The sequence below is a fragment of the Ursus maritimus genome, assembly GCF_017311325.1.
Source record: "Ursus maritimus isolate PB19 chromosome X unlocalized genomic scaffold, ASM1731132v1 scaffold_X1, whole genome shotgun sequence".
NCBI lineage: Eukaryota > Metazoa > Chordata > Mammalia > Carnivora > Ursidae > Ursus > Ursus maritimus.
The window spans coordinates 75,320,410-75,341,101 of record NW_024423319.1 but is presented as its reverse complement, the minus strand read 5'-3'; the positions used below and the strand labels follow the sequence as shown (position 1 = coordinate 75,341,101).

General features: G+C 50.1%; 1 protein-coding gene across 1 annotated transcript; it reads right to left on the bottom strand.

Moving 5' to 3' along the window:
• Nucleotides 1-3,697: 3,697 nt before the first annotated feature.
• Nucleotides 3,698-19,073, bottom strand: AMER1 (APC membrane recruitment protein 1). Its single transcript, XM_040631073.1, is given in 3 exon segments — nt 3,698-4,386; nt 4,388-7,218; nt 18,861-19,073. Coding segments are annotated over 2 exon segments (3,372 nt in total). The 5' UTR covers nt 7,120-7,218; nt 18,861-19,073; the 3' UTR covers nt 3,698-3,746.
• Nucleotides 19,074-20,692: the final 1,619 nt, after the last annotated feature.

Sequence of the window (20,692 nt, the reverse complement as noted above, 5' to 3'; positions counted from 1 at the left end):
GGTACTTCCAGAAGGTCTACACGTAGGGAAGGGGCAAGGCCCAAAAGAAAAAGTAAAGCCATAAACAACATGCTATCTACCAGGTTCTCTATGCCTGAATCACCTGGCATTTGTCATAGTACCTGGGCATCTTTTGCTGTCCCTATCATGGAGGGAAGGGATGAACAGTGAGATACATTGGGATGAGGAGAGGGGAAAGAGGGAGGACCCTAGGCGGTTGAGATGGCAGCCCTCTGCACAAGCAGCAGCAATTTTTGTGTCAACTTTGTTTTGTTTAAAACTGTAAACAGCACCACTTAAAAATAAAATATATCAGAAAAGAACAATTGATAAACATTGTTTTCCATGAATATAAAATGCAAACAATACAAAAATAGAAAATTGACTTTTGATATATATATATATATGTATATATATATTAAAAACAACTTGGATGTAACATACACGTGGGTAAACTTGAAGTCTCCCTGCTAAATCCCCCATGCCTCCCTCTAGCAATTGGGCCCAGGGGCCGAGGGTGGGTGGGGTGGTGGCACTGGCAAGGGTGGGAAAGTTGCTGGCAACAGGATGAGAGGAACACACCCTGGGTGTAGAAAGCTACTTCCCTGCTTGGTACAGCATTGAGAAGGAAGAGACTAGTGTTGACCAAAGCCTTTGGCCCAGGAGGCTTATGGACATGTGCCCAAGCTGAGTGCCCCAAAGCAGGGCTTCCTTGAAGCTGCTAAAGCACTGAGAAACTGGCAGCCCTGAAAGAAGCCTGCTAGTTGGCCTTCTCTATCCACAGTCACTGGATCCCCAAAGACTGGTCTCATCTGAGAATTCCCAGGATCAGAGCTGTCTGGCACTATATAAGCCTGCTGGGTAGAAAGATGACAGCAGACATCTCTTCTCAAGTTGTATCTTCCTTTGAAATCACATCCAGAAGCATTATCCCAGGACCTCACAATGTAGACATGGTGTTCATCTGGTCACAGCCTAAGATATGTGGGCTTGACATCAACACCTTTAGTAGTCCAGGGAATATCTGGTGCCAGCCAAGCAAGCACTGGCTATCTTTGGGGAGAGGCCTGGAGGTTTGTTGGCTCTCCCAGTGTCAGCCTGTGCTACCATCAACCACATGTCCCCAGCTAGATCTTCCTTCCTCTTCTAGGCTGCAGCTGGGATTTGGCCATGAACTGCTTGGATATAGAGTGAGAGTCAAAGGAGCCTGCTTCTATAGCCATGCACCCTGACTGTCCCACTTCTGGTGGTAAGGATCCTGTCCTTGGGCTGGCAAGGATATTGAAAGAACTTGCAGGCAGCAATATTGTACAAACCATGAGATGTTGCTCAGTTCTAGGCCCTACTTTGTATTTGACCTTCCAAAGCCCAGCAAAGTGTGTCAGGATGATCGATGACTATTCCCCTCAGAGGCGTATTCCTCTCAGCACCTCTCTTACTGCCCTCTTCTCACTGACAGCAGGTTTCTGCCCTTGGCCAAAGTCTAACCATCTACTTTTTCTCTTCTTAGATAGGCTGGAGGCCCAGCAGGCTCTGGAAGCTGGTGATGGCTGTACTACCTGCTGTGGCTGGCACAGTTTACATACAGATAGGAGCTTGAACTGCCCTGAAGGACAAGCAGAGAGAGAGAGGAGGCAAGTAGTCGGGTTTCCCTTGTTGTAAAGGCATTCGGTGTTTACTTCCTGCCAAACAGCCAGGCCTATTTCAGCCCCACCCTCCTAGGGCAGCTTTGGTAAGAGGCCAGATGGTTGGAATTTGGGCATTTCTCTCCAGCAATACTGTGCTTGGGGTGAGGAGAGCCTTCCTCATGCTTTCTTTCTTCAACTCCATGACTTATGTATTTCTTCACAATGCAGACAGAGTTAGCCTGGAGAGTTTGTCTGGTTCCCTTGAACAGCGGTGTTAGTGCCACACAAAGTCATGTGGTACTTCCAGGGGTGAAGCTTTTATCAGACAGGTTTGCTCTTTGTGGGAAGAAGCACTACCAACCCCAATCTGAGAAATAGTGATAAAAACCAGCACAAATACATTCCCTGATCAAGGGGAAGTTTGCCATAAAGTTTGCCCCCTTGACTCAGGGGGCCAATAGCCTCTGTCCCCAAGAGCCCTGCTGACCTCTTCTCTTAATAGGCATGGAGATAAGTGGGGTAAGGGACAGGGGCAGGGAGGCAAGGATTATAATTTGGGTCAAAACATCCAGGCAAAAAATGTTCCATATTATATTTCCAATAAAGAAATTAAAAAGGAACCCTCTCTTATTGGTGATTGAGAGGTTGAGCCAGGTTAGATTAGCCTGTTGCAATGTCTTCCTCACAACAACTCTTCTTCACCAGTATTTCCAAGCTAGTTTAACATGAAAACTGTGGATGGAAAAGTGAGTGTACCATTCACTCCATAAAGGGCTGCAACTGCCATGCAAATCAGAATCCTGCAGCTTGGCAGAGTAAGGGCAGGTCACAGTCTTTCCTCTCAAGAAGGGTGGTCTTTTTGGATGCTAAGGACTTGGCTAATTAGATGAAAGCTCTTTAGAGAACCAGAACAGCAGCCTAGATGCCTTTGGTATTCTGTCTTTTGGGAGTGCTAGCCTGGTGCCTCTGGAGCCTCTTTATAGCACCCAAATGAAGGGGTGGGCAAGGATTAAGGGAATTTTTTGCTTTGGGGGGAGAAACAATTTTCTCTTCTAAGAAGCTGGGTTACCTTGAGCTCTGCAATGTCTAAAATTCTCTCCTGCCAGCAGGGACAAATGGACCTCCCTCTCCTATCCTTCCCCTGCAACCCGCAAAAACCCTGACCCCCTATAGCCAAGCCTAATTTAGGCCGCTTCTCTTCCTGTATCTCAATTAAAAGAATATGTTTCTTGTGATGAGATTATGAAATTCTTTTGGAGTAAAACAAAAATTCAAAAGTGTCTGTAACTCAGACATCACAAGATTAAGAGAGGAAGAAGGAAAAAAATCCTATCATTCCACAACTCCAGCCTTATGGCAGTATCTACAATAGAACACTATTTTGTCTTCTGTTTGCAACTGAATGAATCTGATCACTCCAGTAAGGGGACAGCATTTTTGTCTTTAACCCAAGCTATGGCAGACCAGGTTAAAAGGCCCCCATCTGGTTATAATGCCAAAGTCCACAGCAATAGGCAGTGAGACACATGCTACTCGATCCTCTCTAAGGACAGCTAGCTGGGGTGGATAGATTATAATCATCTGATGTAATGGTGACAGCTATGCCAAGAGTGAAGGGAGTGGGGGTGGGGAGAATCTGTACCATTATTTCACATTGTTAACAGCAAACAAGCCCCTGTCCTCAAGTGGGAAGCAGTGCAGACCTGGCTGTTCATCAGTGGTTCCTCATTCACTGTATGTAGGGGGGTGGCAGGGGTGTTAAGGGTTCAGCCTGTGTCAAGGATGCATGCTATATATATAATCACTAACTGGGCAACTGGAATAGGCACAAAATTACAGCATCCCAAACCCTGTATGGGTAGCAAGAAACCCCAAAATGAAAAGTTGGAGCAACAGAGCAGCAGCAGCCTCCTGGGGCAGATGTACTCAAGCCGAATGTGACCACAGATTGGCAGATGAGGGAAGTGGGAAAACAAAGGCAAAAACTCATAGAAGCTTTCCTTGGTCAAAAGGATTTTCAAGTTAAATAGCAACCCCCATCCCCCCACCCCTCTGCCCAACCCCTGATCCCCATTCACATGCTCAGGCCCCATGCCCCCACTCCAGAATAGATGATGACTATTCAGCTAGCTTTCCATTCACAGCAGTGGAGGAGTAACTGGTGGGGAGGAGGAGAGAGGCACCTTGCTCAGCCATCTCCTTTGACATGTCAAGGCTGGAAGCCCTGTAGTGAATGGGTTGAGGCTGTTGGGGCTCAGGCTGGACCCTGGGCAGCTGAGGGATGCCATGAGTGATGCCCACAGGCTTGGCCTGGGACAGAGGACTGGGGCTGAAGCCTCCAGAACTGGAGGAGCAACTGGGCTCATCAATGGGCAGCAGCATATCTTGAGGCTTGGCCCTCACATTCTGAGAGGCCTGTGGCTGCAGGTTATAACAAGGGACCATGGGCAGGGGTAGGTGTGAAGGCCGAGATAGCTGAGGCCTAGATATCCCAGGTGCCCTTGGCTCTGGCCCTGGTACTGACAGCAACATTGATATGGCCACAGGAGGTATGCAACAGGCTGTCTGCCCATATGGAGACTGGCCAGAAGACGCATCCAACTGGCTGGGACTTATCCAGGCAGGGCCTGGCCCCACTGGGAGAGGACAGGGAGCCCAGGCAGGCCAGTCATAGGCCCCTGGTGGTTCAGTATAAAGGGACAAAGGACTGTCTCGGCCCCATTCTTCCTCCTCCTCTTCTTCTTCATTTGAATCTTCCCATGTATCCCTGGGGAAGGTGGGAATTGGAGAGCTCCAGTTCCAAGGTTTCAGTCGTGTCCAGGGATCGACTCCTCCTATTGAGGCCCATAGCAGCAGGTGGAGGCCGAGGGTGCATGCCAGGCAGTCCCAAGTAGCGAGGGAGACTGCTCACACCCCAGGGCAGACCTTGGTAGAATCGGCTGTGGTAGTTGTTGAAAGTGTGTTTCTGGTAGTAGCCCAGCTCAAAAGCTTCCAAGGATGCTGCAAGGTCTTCGTCATTGTGGAACTCAGGATTCTCTTCACACTTGCCTTCCCCATCCCGTTCCACATCAGCGATATCAAAGGTCACCATAGGGGGCAGTTCAGGGAGGTTTTGAGTGAAAGACGAGTCAGAGTCAGAGCTGCCGGACATGCTGGAGAAGAGGTTCCCGCTGCTGGTGAACTCCACAAGGGCCTGTGAGAAACTCACAGTGGCATTCCCTTCCTTCTCAACCTCCTCTTCCTCTGGCTCCTCAGGGGGTGAATAAGTAGGGTAGGCCCTCCTTGGAGATCCTCCAAAGTTTGCTTCTTGCATGTCTGGCTCAAACATAGCATCACTTTGGAAGAGCTGCATCAGACAGGTACTTTGATCTTTCTTAGAGCAGATTCCCTCAAAACGCTTCTCCAGAGGACGGAAGTCCCTCCAGTCTGGCTCACTGCTTGCAGTGGCAGGGAAAGCTGAGGTGGTTCCCCGGTGGGAAGTCTGAGAGGTCCCTGACACCCCTGTTACCAGGCCCATCACTGATGGGCCTAACGGCCTCATCTGATATTCCGTGATGGGCTTCTCCTGCCAGTCCTGAACCTCTCGGACTTGAGCCTCTTGAGCATGGGCCTCTCGGGCCTGGGCTTCCCTGGCATAGGCCTCTTGGGCTTGGGCCTCTCTGACATGAGCTTCTCGGGCATGGGTCTCCCTGGCATGAGTTTCTTGGGCATAGGCCTCCCTGGTGTAAGCCTCTCGGGCACGTGCTTCCTGCGCCTCTTGGGCCTCAAGCTGCTCTCGCCGAAGCTCCCAATACAACAACTGTTTCTGGATGGTCACTAGCCGTTCTTCCTCTGTCTCCATTGCCCCAGGTGGCCGAGAGGAAGAAAAGGGCTCAAAGTTCAAGAAGGGGTCAAATATCACAGAGCTGCGACCATGGAGGTCATAAAGACAGTCATCTACAGGTGGGGATGTCTCAAGACTATCATCTGGCTCATAGAACTCATACAGGGCATCTCCGCTGTAGCTGTCTCGGGGCAGACAATTTCTGTGGACAAGCCCCAAGGCCTCACCTGAATCATCCTCAAATCCAGGTGTTGTGGAGTCATAATAACCCTCATCACTATTGGGGGCAGACTCTTGCTGGTCGCTCTGAGGAGTCAAAAGGTCCCCAGGGGTTAAGCCAGGATAAGATCGAACTGAGTCAAGGAGCATGTAGCCATGGTGGCCTGGGGATGTGATGGGATGGTAGCCCAAATTCAGATTGGACCTTGGGTACATGTGGGCACTTGCCCACAGATAGTCTAAGTCATAATCTTCCTCCTTGACACCGTCTTCTTCCTCCTCTAATTCCACCTCCTCATCCTCCTCCTCTTCCTCCTCCTCCTCATCCGGCAAGGCCATTTCTTCCCCACCTCCTTGGTAGGTCACCAGGCAGGAACTTCTCTTGGTCCCATCTCGATTGGCCCTCTGGCCTCCAGAGGCCATGCTGTCTGTCATACTGTCCATGTCCTGCTCTGCTATGATGTCACCACAACCTGTTAGTGAGTCAAAACTTTTCAGGGATGTGACATCCCCAAACAAGAGGCTTAGCTGGTCCCCAACAGGGCCATTTGGTGGATTTACCTCTTCTGCCACCACCTTCTGCCCTGTTTCTGGACTGTGGGGTTCCTCTGGGCCACTGACTTCAGAGGCAGGCTTGGGTTGCAGAAGTGCTGAGGCATAGGCCTCCTTGGGTTTTTCTGGATCTTTAAAGCCTGTCTTCTCAGTGACTGCTGGAGAAGACTCTGGTACTAAAGAAACTTTTGGTCCAGGAGCATCTTGGGATTTGGCATTTTCCTTTCTGGGGGCTTGGAGGATATCCTCAGTATGGGGCAGAATGGCTGAGCTCACACGTTCATGAGGCCTGGCTCTGGCCCCTTCAGGCCCCTTGGCCCCTAGCTCACTTTGTTCAGCCCTAGAGACCTTGCTTTTCCGGTGACGGCGGATACTGCTGAAAAAGCCTTTCAGGCCTTTCTTTGGCTTGGGTGCAGAGGGAGCCTTCACAGCCCCAGCTTTCTCTGTGGCTCCAGCCACAGATGTCTTGCATCTGGAGCCTGTCTCTAAAACCCCATGGGCACTCTGGGAACTGGGAAGTTGGCAGGGTGATTCAGGCAAGGGTAAGGCAAAGCTGGTTCCTTCACTGACAATGTCTTCAGGGCCACAGGCTGCTTCAGTCAGGCCATCATGAGTCTTGCTCTTGCTAAGACCCTTCTTGGAGATGCATTTCCCAGAACCTTTGCTTCGCCCCCCTCCAAAGAAACTAGGCAGGGTACAGATGCCCTTCTTGCCACCAAAAAGTTTCATGGCAGTTTTCCTCAGCCTACCTGGGCCAGATGAGGATGGCTCTGACACTGGCCCTTCTGTTATCTCAGCTGCCTTGTTCTTGGCTCCTTTCTCTGCCCCTGGGTCCTGGGTGTCTATAGAGGTTACTGCTCCCTTGCCCTGAGAAGCTTCATCCTTTCCAGTCTCCATGGTGATAGGGACAACTCAGGTATGTTCAGCTGAAAAAGCAGCCTTCTGCCTTCCAAGCACTGTTATAACATCATCAGTCAGGAAGCATCCCAGTTGGGTCTAGAGAAGATGAGAAAAACAAAGATAGAGAGAGTGTACTGGTAAGCTAGCAGCCAGGCTGGGTTTGTTTTCACAGGTGTCTGTTATTTCAGGCTTGAGTGGAACCAGAAAGAAAGTAAAAGAAAATGTAGGGAAAACCTTAATGCATTCCATATGGTTGGCTTGCTGGGCCAGCCTTCTCTGGGCCCCAAGGCAACAAAGTCCTGCATTGAACAACAGACAGCAATCACCCCAGCCCCTCACTGGGTTACTCCCTTTAGGCCACCCTAGGCTCTGAACACTGGCCAAGGGGAACTGTAGATGTAGGAAATGCCCAGTTGTCCTACTGACTGCAGGAGGAATTATCAAAGGGGTAAGGGAGGGGGAGGCAGGAAAGGCAGCAGGGAGGTCAGCTCCGATGACACAGAATTTTTGAAAACCATCTGGCAAAACAGCCCATTGAGTCCTCACTGGGCTCTGCAAGATCCAGGCCTCAATTTCACATTAGTTGGGGTTCTCACTGACATTTTTCCTGGGGCTAGAAAGAAAAGTAGACCTGAAGCTTCACCTCTTCCCCACAGCCTCCCTAGATTGCCTACATGTGCATGCTCAGACCTTCAGAAGCCCAGAATAGGAGCCTCACAGATCCACATTCCAGAGCTGCAATCCAGAATCTGCTAAAAGCACATGGTGGCCTTCGGGCAAGGCACTCTCTAGACTTCAGTATCCTTGGTTCAAGAGGCCTAGCAATACTTCCCCCTCATAGTGGTTATGTGAGGTCTAGGTCAGACTCTATTGACTCTTCTGCTGGGAAAAAAATTTAATGTGGCTCTTGGCAACTGGAACCCCCATGTTCCACTTTAGAACCATGAGGCAAATTATTTCTTCTCCACTCCCCTCATTATTTTGACCCCCATGTAGCTCCCTATCTAGAAAGGGAACTCCTTGAAGGCATAACTCCACATGATTCATGTTCCTGGCCTAGAAGTTATCTCAACAGTTATTAAATAAATAAACCTGGTACAAAGCACACCTTTCTGGTCTAGGCTCCCAATCCTCTAAACATTCAAATGCTACAGAGATGGAATAAAAATTACTATCCACCACCTACCCCAACACATGTCCTCCACCCCAAATCTGATACATTCATTCTACTGACCCCAGCTGGTTGACAGATGGATTGGTGACCAGCCTGCTAAAACCTAATGACCTATCCCTGGAAAGTTCCTCACCACTGTGTCCCCTCTCTGCAGGGTAGCCACCAGCAGACAGGGAGCTAGGGTAAAGAAAGGAGGTAAAACAACTGCTGGGAGCCAGAAAGAGACAGGGAAGGCTTGCTGGTGTCTCTGGAGTAGTTTGCCAGCACATCAACCCTATAATTGGTTACAACAGTAATAAGACTCACATATTCACCTGCAGTGGAAGATTATGGATCAGCACTGGGGGTGTAGAGAGACTGGCAGCTAACTAGCCCCTGACCTAATTGGAGGAACCCTCCTGGAGCCCCTGATCCTGTCCTGCAAACATTAATTTTGTGCCTTGTGCCTTGCTTAGCTTCACACTTGAATCATCAGTGTGACCAGGCTTCCATCAGGAGCACTCTGCATAACTGAATATTAAAGTTGGAGCAAGATAATGGCTGGTTATCCAGAAAATAAAAGAGAAAAGATATCTGATCCCTTCTCTGCAGAGATGTGTAATGTTATTTGCTCAGGTAATTTTTTTTCCTGGATGACATATTTTTACATGATATTGCTCCAGCTCAGCTCCTCCTTTGTTTTATGAAACAAACCTCTCCTGAACATTTGGTAAGTGATAGACTTTGAATTCAGTTCTACAAGGTAGGCCAAGAAGGGGGAACCCCTAGCTAGTACTTTTGGGGGAGTTCTTAGGCTAATAGGGAAAGGGTCCTATATGTAGGACACAACATAATAAAAGTCTTAAAGAAGAGCCATCATCTTAAGATGCATGTTGGAATATCCTTTTTCATACCTTGTTATCATATCCCAGGATAAATCTGAAAAGCAGAAAGACACCCCCTAGGTTCAGAGAAGCTGCCTTGAGAAGGCACTCAATCTGGGCCTTGTCATACAGGAGTGAGTAGAAATCGCAATGATTTAGGGTAAGAGATGAGTGAGACTAGTATGTATGGCTGGGCATCAGGAAGACCAAGGGCCAAGTGAAAAACCTTACGGGCCTAAACATCCTTGTGGATAGAAGGCTGAATTTCCCTGCTGGGCTTAGGGATGGAGTTCCTGTGAACAGAGGGATTAGGCAAATTGAATCTTAAAGAGAGTTGCTTTCCAGAACCTCGATGCCCTCCCTAGAGGGCAGTTTCTGTGGGCCTTCTCTTACCCTTGCTCTTGTGCTCAAGAGCACAAGGGTGCTTTTACCCACTAGGGTAAAAGCCAGCCCACTACTTTCTGCATTGTCCCCTTCCCTGCCACAGGAATCTTCAGTGTGTTGTGGAAGGAGCCATAAGCTGCAGGGCTGGGTTCCAGGCCATTCCAGGGGACCCTGAACAGGCCAAGGCACCCTTCTGAGGCTTGAGCACTTATGAAATGGGAGATCACTAGAGTGGTGTGACAATTAGATGAGATAATGGACACCAAACACACTTCGTAAACTGTAAAGTGCAGTGCTAAAGGGAAAGGTTAACATTATTGTTATTATTACCACCTTCCAAGTCAGATCCCAGTTTCTTAGGAAGTAGTAGGCCATGTGTAAAAGGCCACTTGTTTGGGAAAGGCATTCACTGTGGGAAGCCTGCGGGACCAGCTGCCTTGGCCATGCTGAGGAAGAGCCAGGTGTAAGGGGATTTTAAAAACAGGAGTGTGGATTTATACAAAGTCCTCTGCTAAGGGCAGTTTAAAAAGCATGTGTGTGGTGGGAGTGGGTGAACTAGGCAGGGGTATCTCTGGGACTGGGATCCTCTCCCTACAACTTCAGGCCCTCCTCCTAACTAGGACCAGGGTCATCTTTGCTGGCAAGGACCAGCCTTGAAACTGTGTTGTCTCCCATTTCCCTACCTTGTCCTTCCCAGGGCCATGCACCTCCCCACAGCCACCCATAATGTCTATGCTTATGTCTCCCCAAGACAGTAGAACAAGAGGTAGAAGGGATCACCCATAGCTGGTATCCCCAGCCCTACCTAGCTACCTCTAGCCCAGATCCCTTCTCCACATTCCTTGCTACCTTACTTGGTCCCAGTGTTGTCCTTCACCAATGGGCTATGTGCCTTTATTTGGGACCATAGAATTGACTGGCCAGGAGAGTGAAGTGGGGTAGAAGGCAAAGGGGACTGCAAGGGACAGACCCTATAACCCTTTCAGGTTGGAGCTGACTTCCCTTATGGTCCCTGCCAAGGAAGTGGTCCTGCCAAATGCAGGGCCCCTCAACCCTTGGGTTTCTCAACTTGTGTGGCTAAGTTTCTCGTGGACTGGTGGGTAAGGGAACACTCTAAGGCTACTCTGTGGCCCCTGGCAGGGGCTGTTTATTGCAGCTACTGCTATCATGGCAGGGAGTGGGATGTGGCCATCTTTGCTCCCAGGACCAGCCTCAGGCCATGCTGGGACCAGTGGAAGGCTGGCTTCAGGGCAGAGCTTTTTTTCCCCTCCCTTCCTCTCAAAACACAAGCAGGAGACCAGCCACAAACTTGCCCCAGGAACCCTTCTTAGGAGGAAACAGCTGCAGCCAGAGCCTTACATATTTTGCTCCCAGCTCAGCTTCCTGGGGCTAGCTCAGCCAACGTAGAGTTCAGGGAAGAAGTATATGGATTCATGCAGTAGCTCCAGAGGCCTGACCTTAACCAATCACAGTTCCCTAGACCTCTACCAAGCAGTTTTCCTGGGGGTAAGCCTACTCTGGGCCCATCTTGCCCTTGTGTATGGGGGCATGGTAACTAAGGAAGCAGTGGTGAGGATAGAGAGCCCTTCCCGCAACAAGAGTCAGACCATTCTGCACTATAATCAGCTCTGCCTACCTGGGGGAAATCTAGCAAGTTCCCTCAGTTTCCTCAATTGGAAAATGAGGCTATTAAGAGTGTTTACCTCTTAAAACTATTGTAAGGAACAAAACAAATGTATATCTGTATACCAAATAAAATTCATTATATAGCAGAGGCTCAAACACATAGCAACTAATTTTTTAAAATATTTTCTTTAAACTATACTTGGACAATTTCCAGCAGCAAAACCCCTTGGTTTCTGTAAGTCACCAAAACTCCTTGGGCCTCAGTTGCCCCAAATGGTAAATGTAGTTATCTCACAGCAGGCTGCTCTTTTAGCCAACCTTTGATATTCAGGGACCTAAAATGTTGCCTCCAGTCAGCTACTGGCTAGTAGTTCCAGATTATCTGGGAATTTCAACTAGCCAGGTTCTGTAGCCTAGGCCAGAAAGATCAACAATTCAAATTCAGCTAAATGTACCAACATCAAAGGAAATGCAAATCAACAGGCACCTTTCACCCAATGGGGCACTTACCAGTTTACAAAGCACTCCCCACTCCCTTACCTCCCATTTGCCATTCCCAGCAATCCATTAATCAGTCCTGGTGGGAGATGCTAACTCCTCATCACCTTGTCACAAAAAAGGACTATCTAGACTTGGGAAAAGGCTTACCTAAGTTCACACAGTGGGATGGAGACAAAGCCACACCAGCCCCCAGGCTGCTGGAGTCCCCATTCCAATGCCATTTTGCTGCACAGGGCTAGCTCCCAATAGAAGGAGGAAGACTGAGAGCAAGGACTGTACAGTTTCCCCTCACACCTGAAAGCCATCATCTCCCCCTCCCCTTGCACCCCTCCTAGCCCAGCTGAGCTTTCTCTGAAGCACTTCCATTCCTCACTTGGCTGCCACTGTTTTGGCCCCACCTAGCACATTCCAGAAAGCGTGCTGACTTCAGAATACAAGGGCTGCCAACCCAGACTGTGGCTGCTCTTCTCATCAGCAATTCCACCACCACCACTCCCAAGCTGTGGAACACATTCCTTTACTCTCCTTTTCCTTGGGAGATAAGTTTGAGGGGGTAAAAAAGGTTCAAACAGAAACTTGCCACTGGGGACAAAGATGCAGAATTTGAGCTATTATTTAAAGAAAATGACCTATGAGATGATGTGGAACCGGAATCACCCATTTCTAAAGCCCACAGCCAATGTCCACTCTCAAAACCATTTGTTCAGGGCCTGAAGGGCTGCCTCACTTGGCATCCTTTTGTGAAGCTATACAGACTGCTGGCAGAGCTATATCCAAGCTACCCCTGCAACCACATGTCCCCTAACTTGCAGCCTTACTATTAAGGAGCACCTCCTCTCAAGTGGGTATCTCATAACCTCTAGATGCAGCACAGACCCCAAAATGGGCCTTCTTGCTTGGTTCCCATTTGCCCACCACCAGCCGCTCAAATGAGTTAACATACTCAGCCAAGGGTAATTCATTCTGGCAGGCCTTGGTCTATCTGTTCATCTCTCTCAAATGGACCCTCCTTCATCTTATAGTCACTACATCTAGCACAGAGCAGGAGCGCAAACAACATTGGCTCAACTGAAATCTAACTCAGCTGGAGTTTGTCAGCCCAGAACTAAAATGCCAGTTTCATCCCTTACAAGTGGTGGGGTTTGAGAAATTGGCCTAACTTCTCTGAGACTCGAACACCTTATCTAGAAAATGTAGAAATCCAATCATGCAGGATCACTACAAGAATTTGAGATGATAAATGGAAAGGGTAAATTGCTCTCTAGTTACTGAGCAGAAGTTCAATAAAAGACCCTTGTGATGGGGCCTCTTGCAGCCACCTTCTCTACTCTAGCTCCTCAGCTGCCAGCCCATGTTCTCTGAAGATGATACAAGCCTCTTAGCTGAGCTGCCTCTGGTCCTTACCTGCCACAACACTGAAATCCCACCCTTTCCCTCCCCTTCTTCCATCTCCTCCACACCTTTGCCAGATTCATTTTTACAACCCTGATTTCAGTGCATCACTCTTCTACTTACCAAATTATTACACACCGCCTACAAGATCAGGGTCAAACCCCTTTCACTGACCTTCAAGACTCACTCTCCCTGCATGCCCTTTGCAGGTTTCCTAGCCTCACTTGTCTATCCTTTAGCCCCAAATACATAGGGTCTTCTCCAGTGTAGTAGGTATGGTCACCCAGACATCACTTCTTCCTAGAAACTGGCTTTCCTGGTGAGCCTTTTTGATGCCCCACTTTCTCCTCAGGCTGCTGAGGTTCCCTGCCCAGCTTGCCTGGAATGATGGGGGCTCTGGGAGCCAAGCCATCTATTTGCTACTCCCCTCTCAGGCTCCCAAACCTCCTTAGAGAAGAACATATCTGAGGTGGGTGCCATGCCTGCTTAGGAAGGCTTCTATGATGTCAGTACTAACCCAGCAAGTGTGACAACAAAGACCCCCCACCCAGTTCAGGTGAAGAATAAGAGGAGCCAACTCCATGGAAACAGAGGTGACAAGGCAGCCAAGGAAAGCCTGAAGAGGAACAGCTGGGCCAATGAACAATGGAGACCCTGAACTTTCCCAGGTATCCACTTCCCTATATATACCATAGCCTATGTAAGAGACCAGGTAACGAAACAGAGGCTTGGGAGGGGATCAGAATCAGTGTATCAGTGTACTTAGAGGGAGAAACCTTGAACTGAGGGGCAAGAGCTTTATGTTCCTGTGTAACCTTGAGCAAATTCCTTCCCTTTTCAGAGCCTCAGTTTCCCCATCTAGAAATGGAAGAATGAACTAGGGGTCTGCTTGCTCCAGGCTGTGTGAGAAGCTAGGAGAAGGGTAGTACTGTGTCCAGTTTTCTAGTGGCTGCAGAAAGAGGAGGTATGGTGGGGGCATGTAATTTTGGGGGTCCCAGGCTTTAGTGGAAGGCCTGCATGCCTAACTGGTTAGGCTAAGTCCACCACTGCACTACAGTCCAGCCTCACTTCTCATGCCTCCCTCTACAGAACCCAGCTCAACACTTTATTTTTTTCAAAATGCACTAGGCCTGGCCTGCAAATATTTCCTATATGCCCAGAGGGAAGGGGGAACAGAACAGGTCCGGTCCAGCCTGCTCTTCCCTGAGTAGCCCCCAGCAGGGAGAGTTGAGGAGCACTGGCTGGAAAAGTTGGGTTAGTATTGCTTGTAAGCCCAGCAGGGAAAACAAAAACAAAAACAAAAACAAACAAACAAAACAAAAAACCTGCAGGAGAGGGGTGCCTGGGTAGCACAGTCGTTAAGCATCTGGATCAAGTCCCACATCAATCAAGTCCCACATCGGCCTCCTAGGCTGGGAGCCTGCTTCTTCCTCTCCCTCTCCCCTGCTGTGTTCCCTCTCTCGCTGGCTGTCTCTCTGTCACATAAATAAATAAAATCTTTAAAAAAAAAAACCTGCAGGAGATGAAAGCACTGAAGGCTCTGCAACAAGAACTGCAGATCAAAAGGTCCCAAATGCCCCTGTAGCACCAGTATGCCTGCCTCTGCTGCCACCAAGCCCCCTCACATTATTTTCTTCATTGTCCATAATTATCCCCTAATCCCAAAAGGGGAGGCGTGGAGAAGCAATGTGCCCTCACTCAGCTGGCACCTGCACCTTCTCAGTGGTTCTGGTTTCCCTAACTTTCTTCCTGGAGATACACTTACACATGCACAAGTTTGAAAAATAAGACCAAGGAGAGGAGATGAAAAACTCTGTAATTATTTAATTCAGAGAACAGAAATTGGGAGTGGGAGAGATGGTTTAACGCCCATGAAATCTCCAATGGTTTGTTAAGCAGGAGCAACAATAGCTAGCTGCCCCCAACCTTACTGCCAAATACTCACACACACACACACACACACACACACACACACACACACAAACACAAGCACACAAACACATGCACTCATGCATGCACAAACACGTGCATGCACACAAGGTTTATGTATAGCATGTATAGCAAGGTTTATGTATAGCAAGGTTTATGTATACCAGAGGCTCAGATTAGCCCTAAGAACTTCCTGGCAGTGTGAGATGTGTGACCAACGAATGAGTGATACAGGGAGGAAATGCCCCCTCTGGAGGATTTACCTTTATCACCTAGTTTCTCAGCCTGGATTGATTCAAGGCAGGGAATACTGGAATAACACTGGGCATGCCCTCTTCTAGCCTCAAGAAGCCTATCTGTAAGTGAGGGGGCTGGAAGCCCCTTTTTCCTCTTTGGTTCTACAAACAAGCCAGTGACCTGCCAGACTTGCTGTTATTTATTTCCTTATTCCCCTGGACAAGCGGAACAGGGTTGTCCCCATGCCTCATACACATACTTTCAGAGAGTGTAAATGCAACAGTTCTTGAGGAATTTTTAACACTTCCACTATACTAAGAGAAAATCATTGGACTTCCAACTTCTTCCAACTACCTCCCCTCCTTCTGAAACTTTCAGCCCCCCCCCCAACAGGCTGCAGACCAAGACCAAGAAGGAAAATAGACATGAAAGGGAGGTAGAGTTCTTTAGATGGGGCCCCCAAGCAAAACCCAGCAACCTTCTCACTCTTGAGGAGTGGATGAGGTGAGATTAGAGGTTAGTTAATAAGATTTGTATTGAACAAAGGCCACTGGAGACAGTGGGATACAGTGTAAGAGCCCTTGCGCAGGAGGCAACAACCTATCCCTAAATGGAGTGTGACCTTAAGGAAGTCCCTGTTGCTTTCCAGGACTCAGTTTTCCCATCTTGTAAGCACAGGAGTCCAAACTGCTGTTCCCTGAAGGCCTGTCCAGTTGGAAGGATGGGGATCAGCAGAAGCCTGGGCTTCTAGGCACTCTCCTTCAACTTCACCCCCTGCAAGGCTTAAAGGAAGCCAACATGGTACAACTTCCCCCCTAGAGATAGCTGCCCCTTGGTTCTATGTCCAGATCCAAAGGTGACCTCTTAGAGTCCCAATTTAGAGCATGCTTCCAATCTCTAAGACCTCTTTCTAAAATCCCATTTTATTATGGCATATTTGCACACACACATAGAAGTATCAAAACCTCCCAATTTTCCATTCTTCAATGGGCCTTTCTCCCATTCTCCCAAGATCAGATGCCCATTCCATAGCCTGGCATTTAGGAATCCCCACCCCTGGGCACCAACCTCCTCTCTACCTTAAATCTAACAATCTCAACCAGAAAAGACTAAGTCACATCTCTCAACCTGGCTGCCAACCACCCCCTCCCATTCCTAATTTTGTTTATACCACTACTTTGCCTAGCCAAACCCCTCTACTTTCTGGAAGCTTCCAGGGCGATCACCCTGCATATACAGATTTCTCCTCTCTCTCCACAGTAGTTTGTCTCTAGGCTCATGAATTAGCAACCAAAGATACATGTAGTCTGGGATCTGGGCAATACAGATCTTGAGCTTGTTGTTGAAAGGAGACATCATGATTTTTTTTCTTGTAGTTGCAACCCATTGCCCTTATCCATTCTTATTAGGCATACTCAATAAATATCTGAGCCTTGAGTATCATTTCTCTAATCACTTTCATATGGATCAGGACAAGTGCAACTTGGAGAGGTAAAGGTCTTCTTGAAAGCTCCACAAGACAGCAAGTCTTTCTAGAGCATTCATGAACTACTATGCATTCCTAGGCTTTGAAGGGGTTGTGGCTGAGTTCAAGGTTCTATTTACCCCTCTGATGGGTTCTGAGAGAACCCAGACATCCATGATATTAGAGAGACAAAGTAGAGGCAGGGAAACTTAATTATAGTTTGCCTCCTATTATAATTTAAGCCCCCAAATGGCCAAGGGACGCAGGCAAGCCTGGAGGAGTTCTGAAAAAGAAGAGGTCATTATGGGTTGCAAGAGACAGGCAGAAAAGACACCTAGCAGAAGGTAGGCCCAGAGGTGGGGCCTGAGAGGGAAAAGAATTTGGGCAGTGCAGGGTGAGTGGGTTTGGGTGTGAGGAAGGGAGTTATATGGGGAAGATACATTAGATGGCTGCTGGTTTGAGGCAGGGCAGAGAGGAGGTCCAGCCCTGAGCTGGAGATATCCAGCTGCAAATAGAGGGTTGGTTTCCTTTGGTGCCTGCTCGAAGTGGCAAGAAGTGACTATAGTATATTATCTGCAGTCCTGGCTGGTGTCACAAAGGTCCCCAGCTAGCCTTCCCCCAAGTGAGGGATTTACTCCTCTCAAATACCCAGGTTTTGCAGCCCACAGGGTTCTCCACCCTCAGAGGCTGGTCAAAGGTCCAAGAGGAGCCTGCCAGGCCCCTTAGTCACTCCCTCTCTCCTGTTCTTTGAAAAGGCCTAGAGTTTATTGCCAGAGGCAAACCATGGTGCAGTGACTGAGCCATGGGTGGGGCCAATGAAGGGAGTTGCACTGTGGGGAATGGGCTCTGCTAAAATGCCCTCCGGTGGTGCAGGGAGTCCAATAGCACAGTGCCCTCCACCTAGCCCATATTCATGCCTATACAGCAGGCTGGCAGAGCCACAGAGGGAAATGTTTGTGTGTAGGAGGAGGCTCCCCTTGACCCTGAGGGCCATGACAGATGAGCCTGACTAAACCGAGGCTGGCTCTGCAGGGCCAGTCCAGCTGCTACCTGGGCACCTGGACTGTGGAGCACATTGAGGGCACAGCCCCTCTTTGCCAAGGAGCCTGGGCAAAGTCCTGCAGTCAGGTGGTCGCCAGTGTCAGAGGTGTCTGCAGTAGACAATGACAGCGGCTCAGCAGGCTGTGTATTTTAAGTAACTGCGAAGTTGGAGGGTTTGGCTGTCTTTCTAGCTCTCTCACGCAGACCCAGAGGGTGCGTTCTCTACTACAATAATTGCTCCCTTGGCCTCTAGCACAGAAATCCCCCCACCAACACGATGCTTATCGCTATTTTTAAACGGGAGGCAGGAGAGAAAAAAGCGACCAGTGCTCTCCGAGGGGAGAGGAGTCAAGGTGTGTGGGGACAAAGCGGCCTTGCAGATCTAACCCAAGGACTAGCTTGAGCTGCAGCTCTAACCTAAGGTCCAGCAAGAACTCCGCTGCCAGCCCTCCTGTCCGCGGGGGCGGGTGCCAGATGTTCCTGGAGGCCCAGGAGCAGGGGGTGCGGCTGGTTGGGGCCCGCAAGGCCGCCGTTCATAAGTGGGCAGCCCACAGGCCCAACTCAGCTCCCTGGCAGACAGTGTGGATAGCCCAATCCACGCCAAAGCCAGTATCCATTGGGCCCAGGCCAGCGCGCTGACTCCGTCCGCAGAGAGGAGAAGGAGGCAGGGGATGCTCGGGAGGGAAGGGGAGACAGCTGGGCCGCTGGGGTGAGCAATACCCTAACACAGCTGTTCCAGCTAGTGTGCTACAACAAAGCTGCGGAGCTCCAGGCCTACAAATGCACCGCTGGGGGTGCTGGCTGGCGGTTCCTGTCCTGGGTCCGAGCGGTAGCACGTGCGGGCCCCATCCCCGCCTCCCCCGAGAGCCTGGAGGCATGGCCCAGGCTATCCTGCTTGCCTGCCCGCCCTCTGCACCCCCTCTAGCCCCGGTCGCCCGCGCCCAGGGGACTCTGCTTTGCCCCTCACCAGCCAGTCCTCAAGGCTGGTTCCTAGGGGTAACGGAGGGCGGCCCGGACGCCCACTGGCCCAGCCCTTGGAGCCCCTCTTCAGGCGGCCAGAGCGGAGCACGCGGGACTGCACCGGACGGCGGGCAGGCGGAGGCTCCTGGCTGCGCGCAACGCTTACCCGGCCCGGTCGAGTTTCCAGCCCGGTTATTGTCTGCTGTGCCGCCCTGGCCAGGGCTCGAGCCTAGGCTGCTGTGGCTGAGATCGCCGCCACTGCTCCTCCCGCCGCCGCCGCCGCCGCCACGGCTCCAGTCACCTCCTGCACTGGGTCCCCTTCCCCAGCCTTGGGGCAGCTCCCCCATACCCCCTCCCCAAGGACTCCGCTGCCACAGGGTGGGGCATCCGCGCCCTGATTGGCAGGCATGTGGCCCAATCGCCGCGGTGGGAAGGCGTGTCCCAACCCGCCCACTGTTTTCCTTGGTGCATTGCCCTTTAAATGCAAATAAGCCCGGGCGTGGTGTTGGCAGGAGGCGGAGAGGATGAAGAACCCCTCGCTGGGACTCCCCATTCCCGCCCCCACACTGGGCGGATCGTGGCTTGGCTACCCAGTGAGCTCGCTGGGTCGGTCCCGCCCGGATGGGGCTCGCTGGAGCCCTGGAGTTCGGTTTCGGTTTTGCATACGCTCCCATTTCCGTGGACGCTGTGCGGTCGTGCTGAGGAGCCCTGGCCGCCACCCGGCAGTTTATTCCTGAGAGAGAGGCGGGGCGGAGAGGCTGGGGAACCTGGGGGACTGCAAAGCCCCTTGGCGCCTCGCCAGCCCCAACATTAGGTGTAGAGATAGGGCCCCTAGGCGCGCGACCCCAGGCCGAGCAGAGGGGGGACTTACCTGCCAGGAAAGCCAATTACAGCGTCCATGCCCCAGTTTTGGCCTCTCATGCACACCAGGGCCCTTAGGGACCACCTAGGTCAGTTTGCACCCGTTACCCAAGGGCCTGCTGTTGCTCAGAGAAGGGAAGGCACTTCTTTGAGGTCACCTAGCCTGCCAGGGACAGGGGCGCATTTGGAATTCGGAACCCCAGGCTCCTGTGCTAGGCTACTTTCACTTTTCTCTGGAGAGACCTGTTCCTGTAGTTTGACCCTCACGCATATTTCCAGCCTTTCATGGAACAAGATGGGATCTCCAAGGCCTCTAGAGGGCCCCTCAACCTTTTCATGGCAAACCAGGCTTTGTGCAGTTCCCTGTCCCTGAAAAGTCTAGAAATTGAGAGAAAAATCTTGTCTGGGCCCAGACTGGCGGTCAAAGCTGAGGGTGGAGTCAGGAGGCCTGTACCAGCCTTGCTGGCTTCTGTGTTTGGGATGTGGCAGGTGGCCAGCCTGAGCTTGGGTCTTAATTAGCCTGAGGGCAGTAAATGGCTGCCACTAGTAAAAGGACTAGTGAGCTGAGGCAATAAAGAATCCAGTTCTACCACTAGCTCAAGAATATCCAGAAGGCCCTACCCTAAAACTCTGTGAATGTCTGAAAAGGGTGGGGGGATTAAAGTTGAAGAGAGGGAAGAGATTAGAGAACATTGCCTGCCGTTTTTGCATTTCAGGAGGAGTATTCTCTCCAGCTCTATAGGGTCCTGTCTGCCTTGAAAAGATCCGGCTGCTAGAGTGTAAAGAGGAAGACTGTTGCCTCTGAATGTGTGGAGCACAGGAACTGACATGGTTGCTAGGGCTGGAATCTGACTCCAGCTCTACCTCAGATTTGCTGTATGAACTTGGCCAGTCCATTTTCCTCTCTGGGACAGTCTATCACCTCATCTCCACAAGCAGGGTATAAGATTGACCAAGCTCCTTGATCTCTTCCAACTCTGATAGTTGAACTCAATTCTTTCTATAATATTCCATGATGTTCTATGATCTTCCATGACATTCTTTTTTAAATTTTTTTTATTTTAATGTTTTTTTATTATATTATGTTAGTCACCATACAGTACATCCCTAGTTTCTCATGTAAAGTTCAGTGATTCA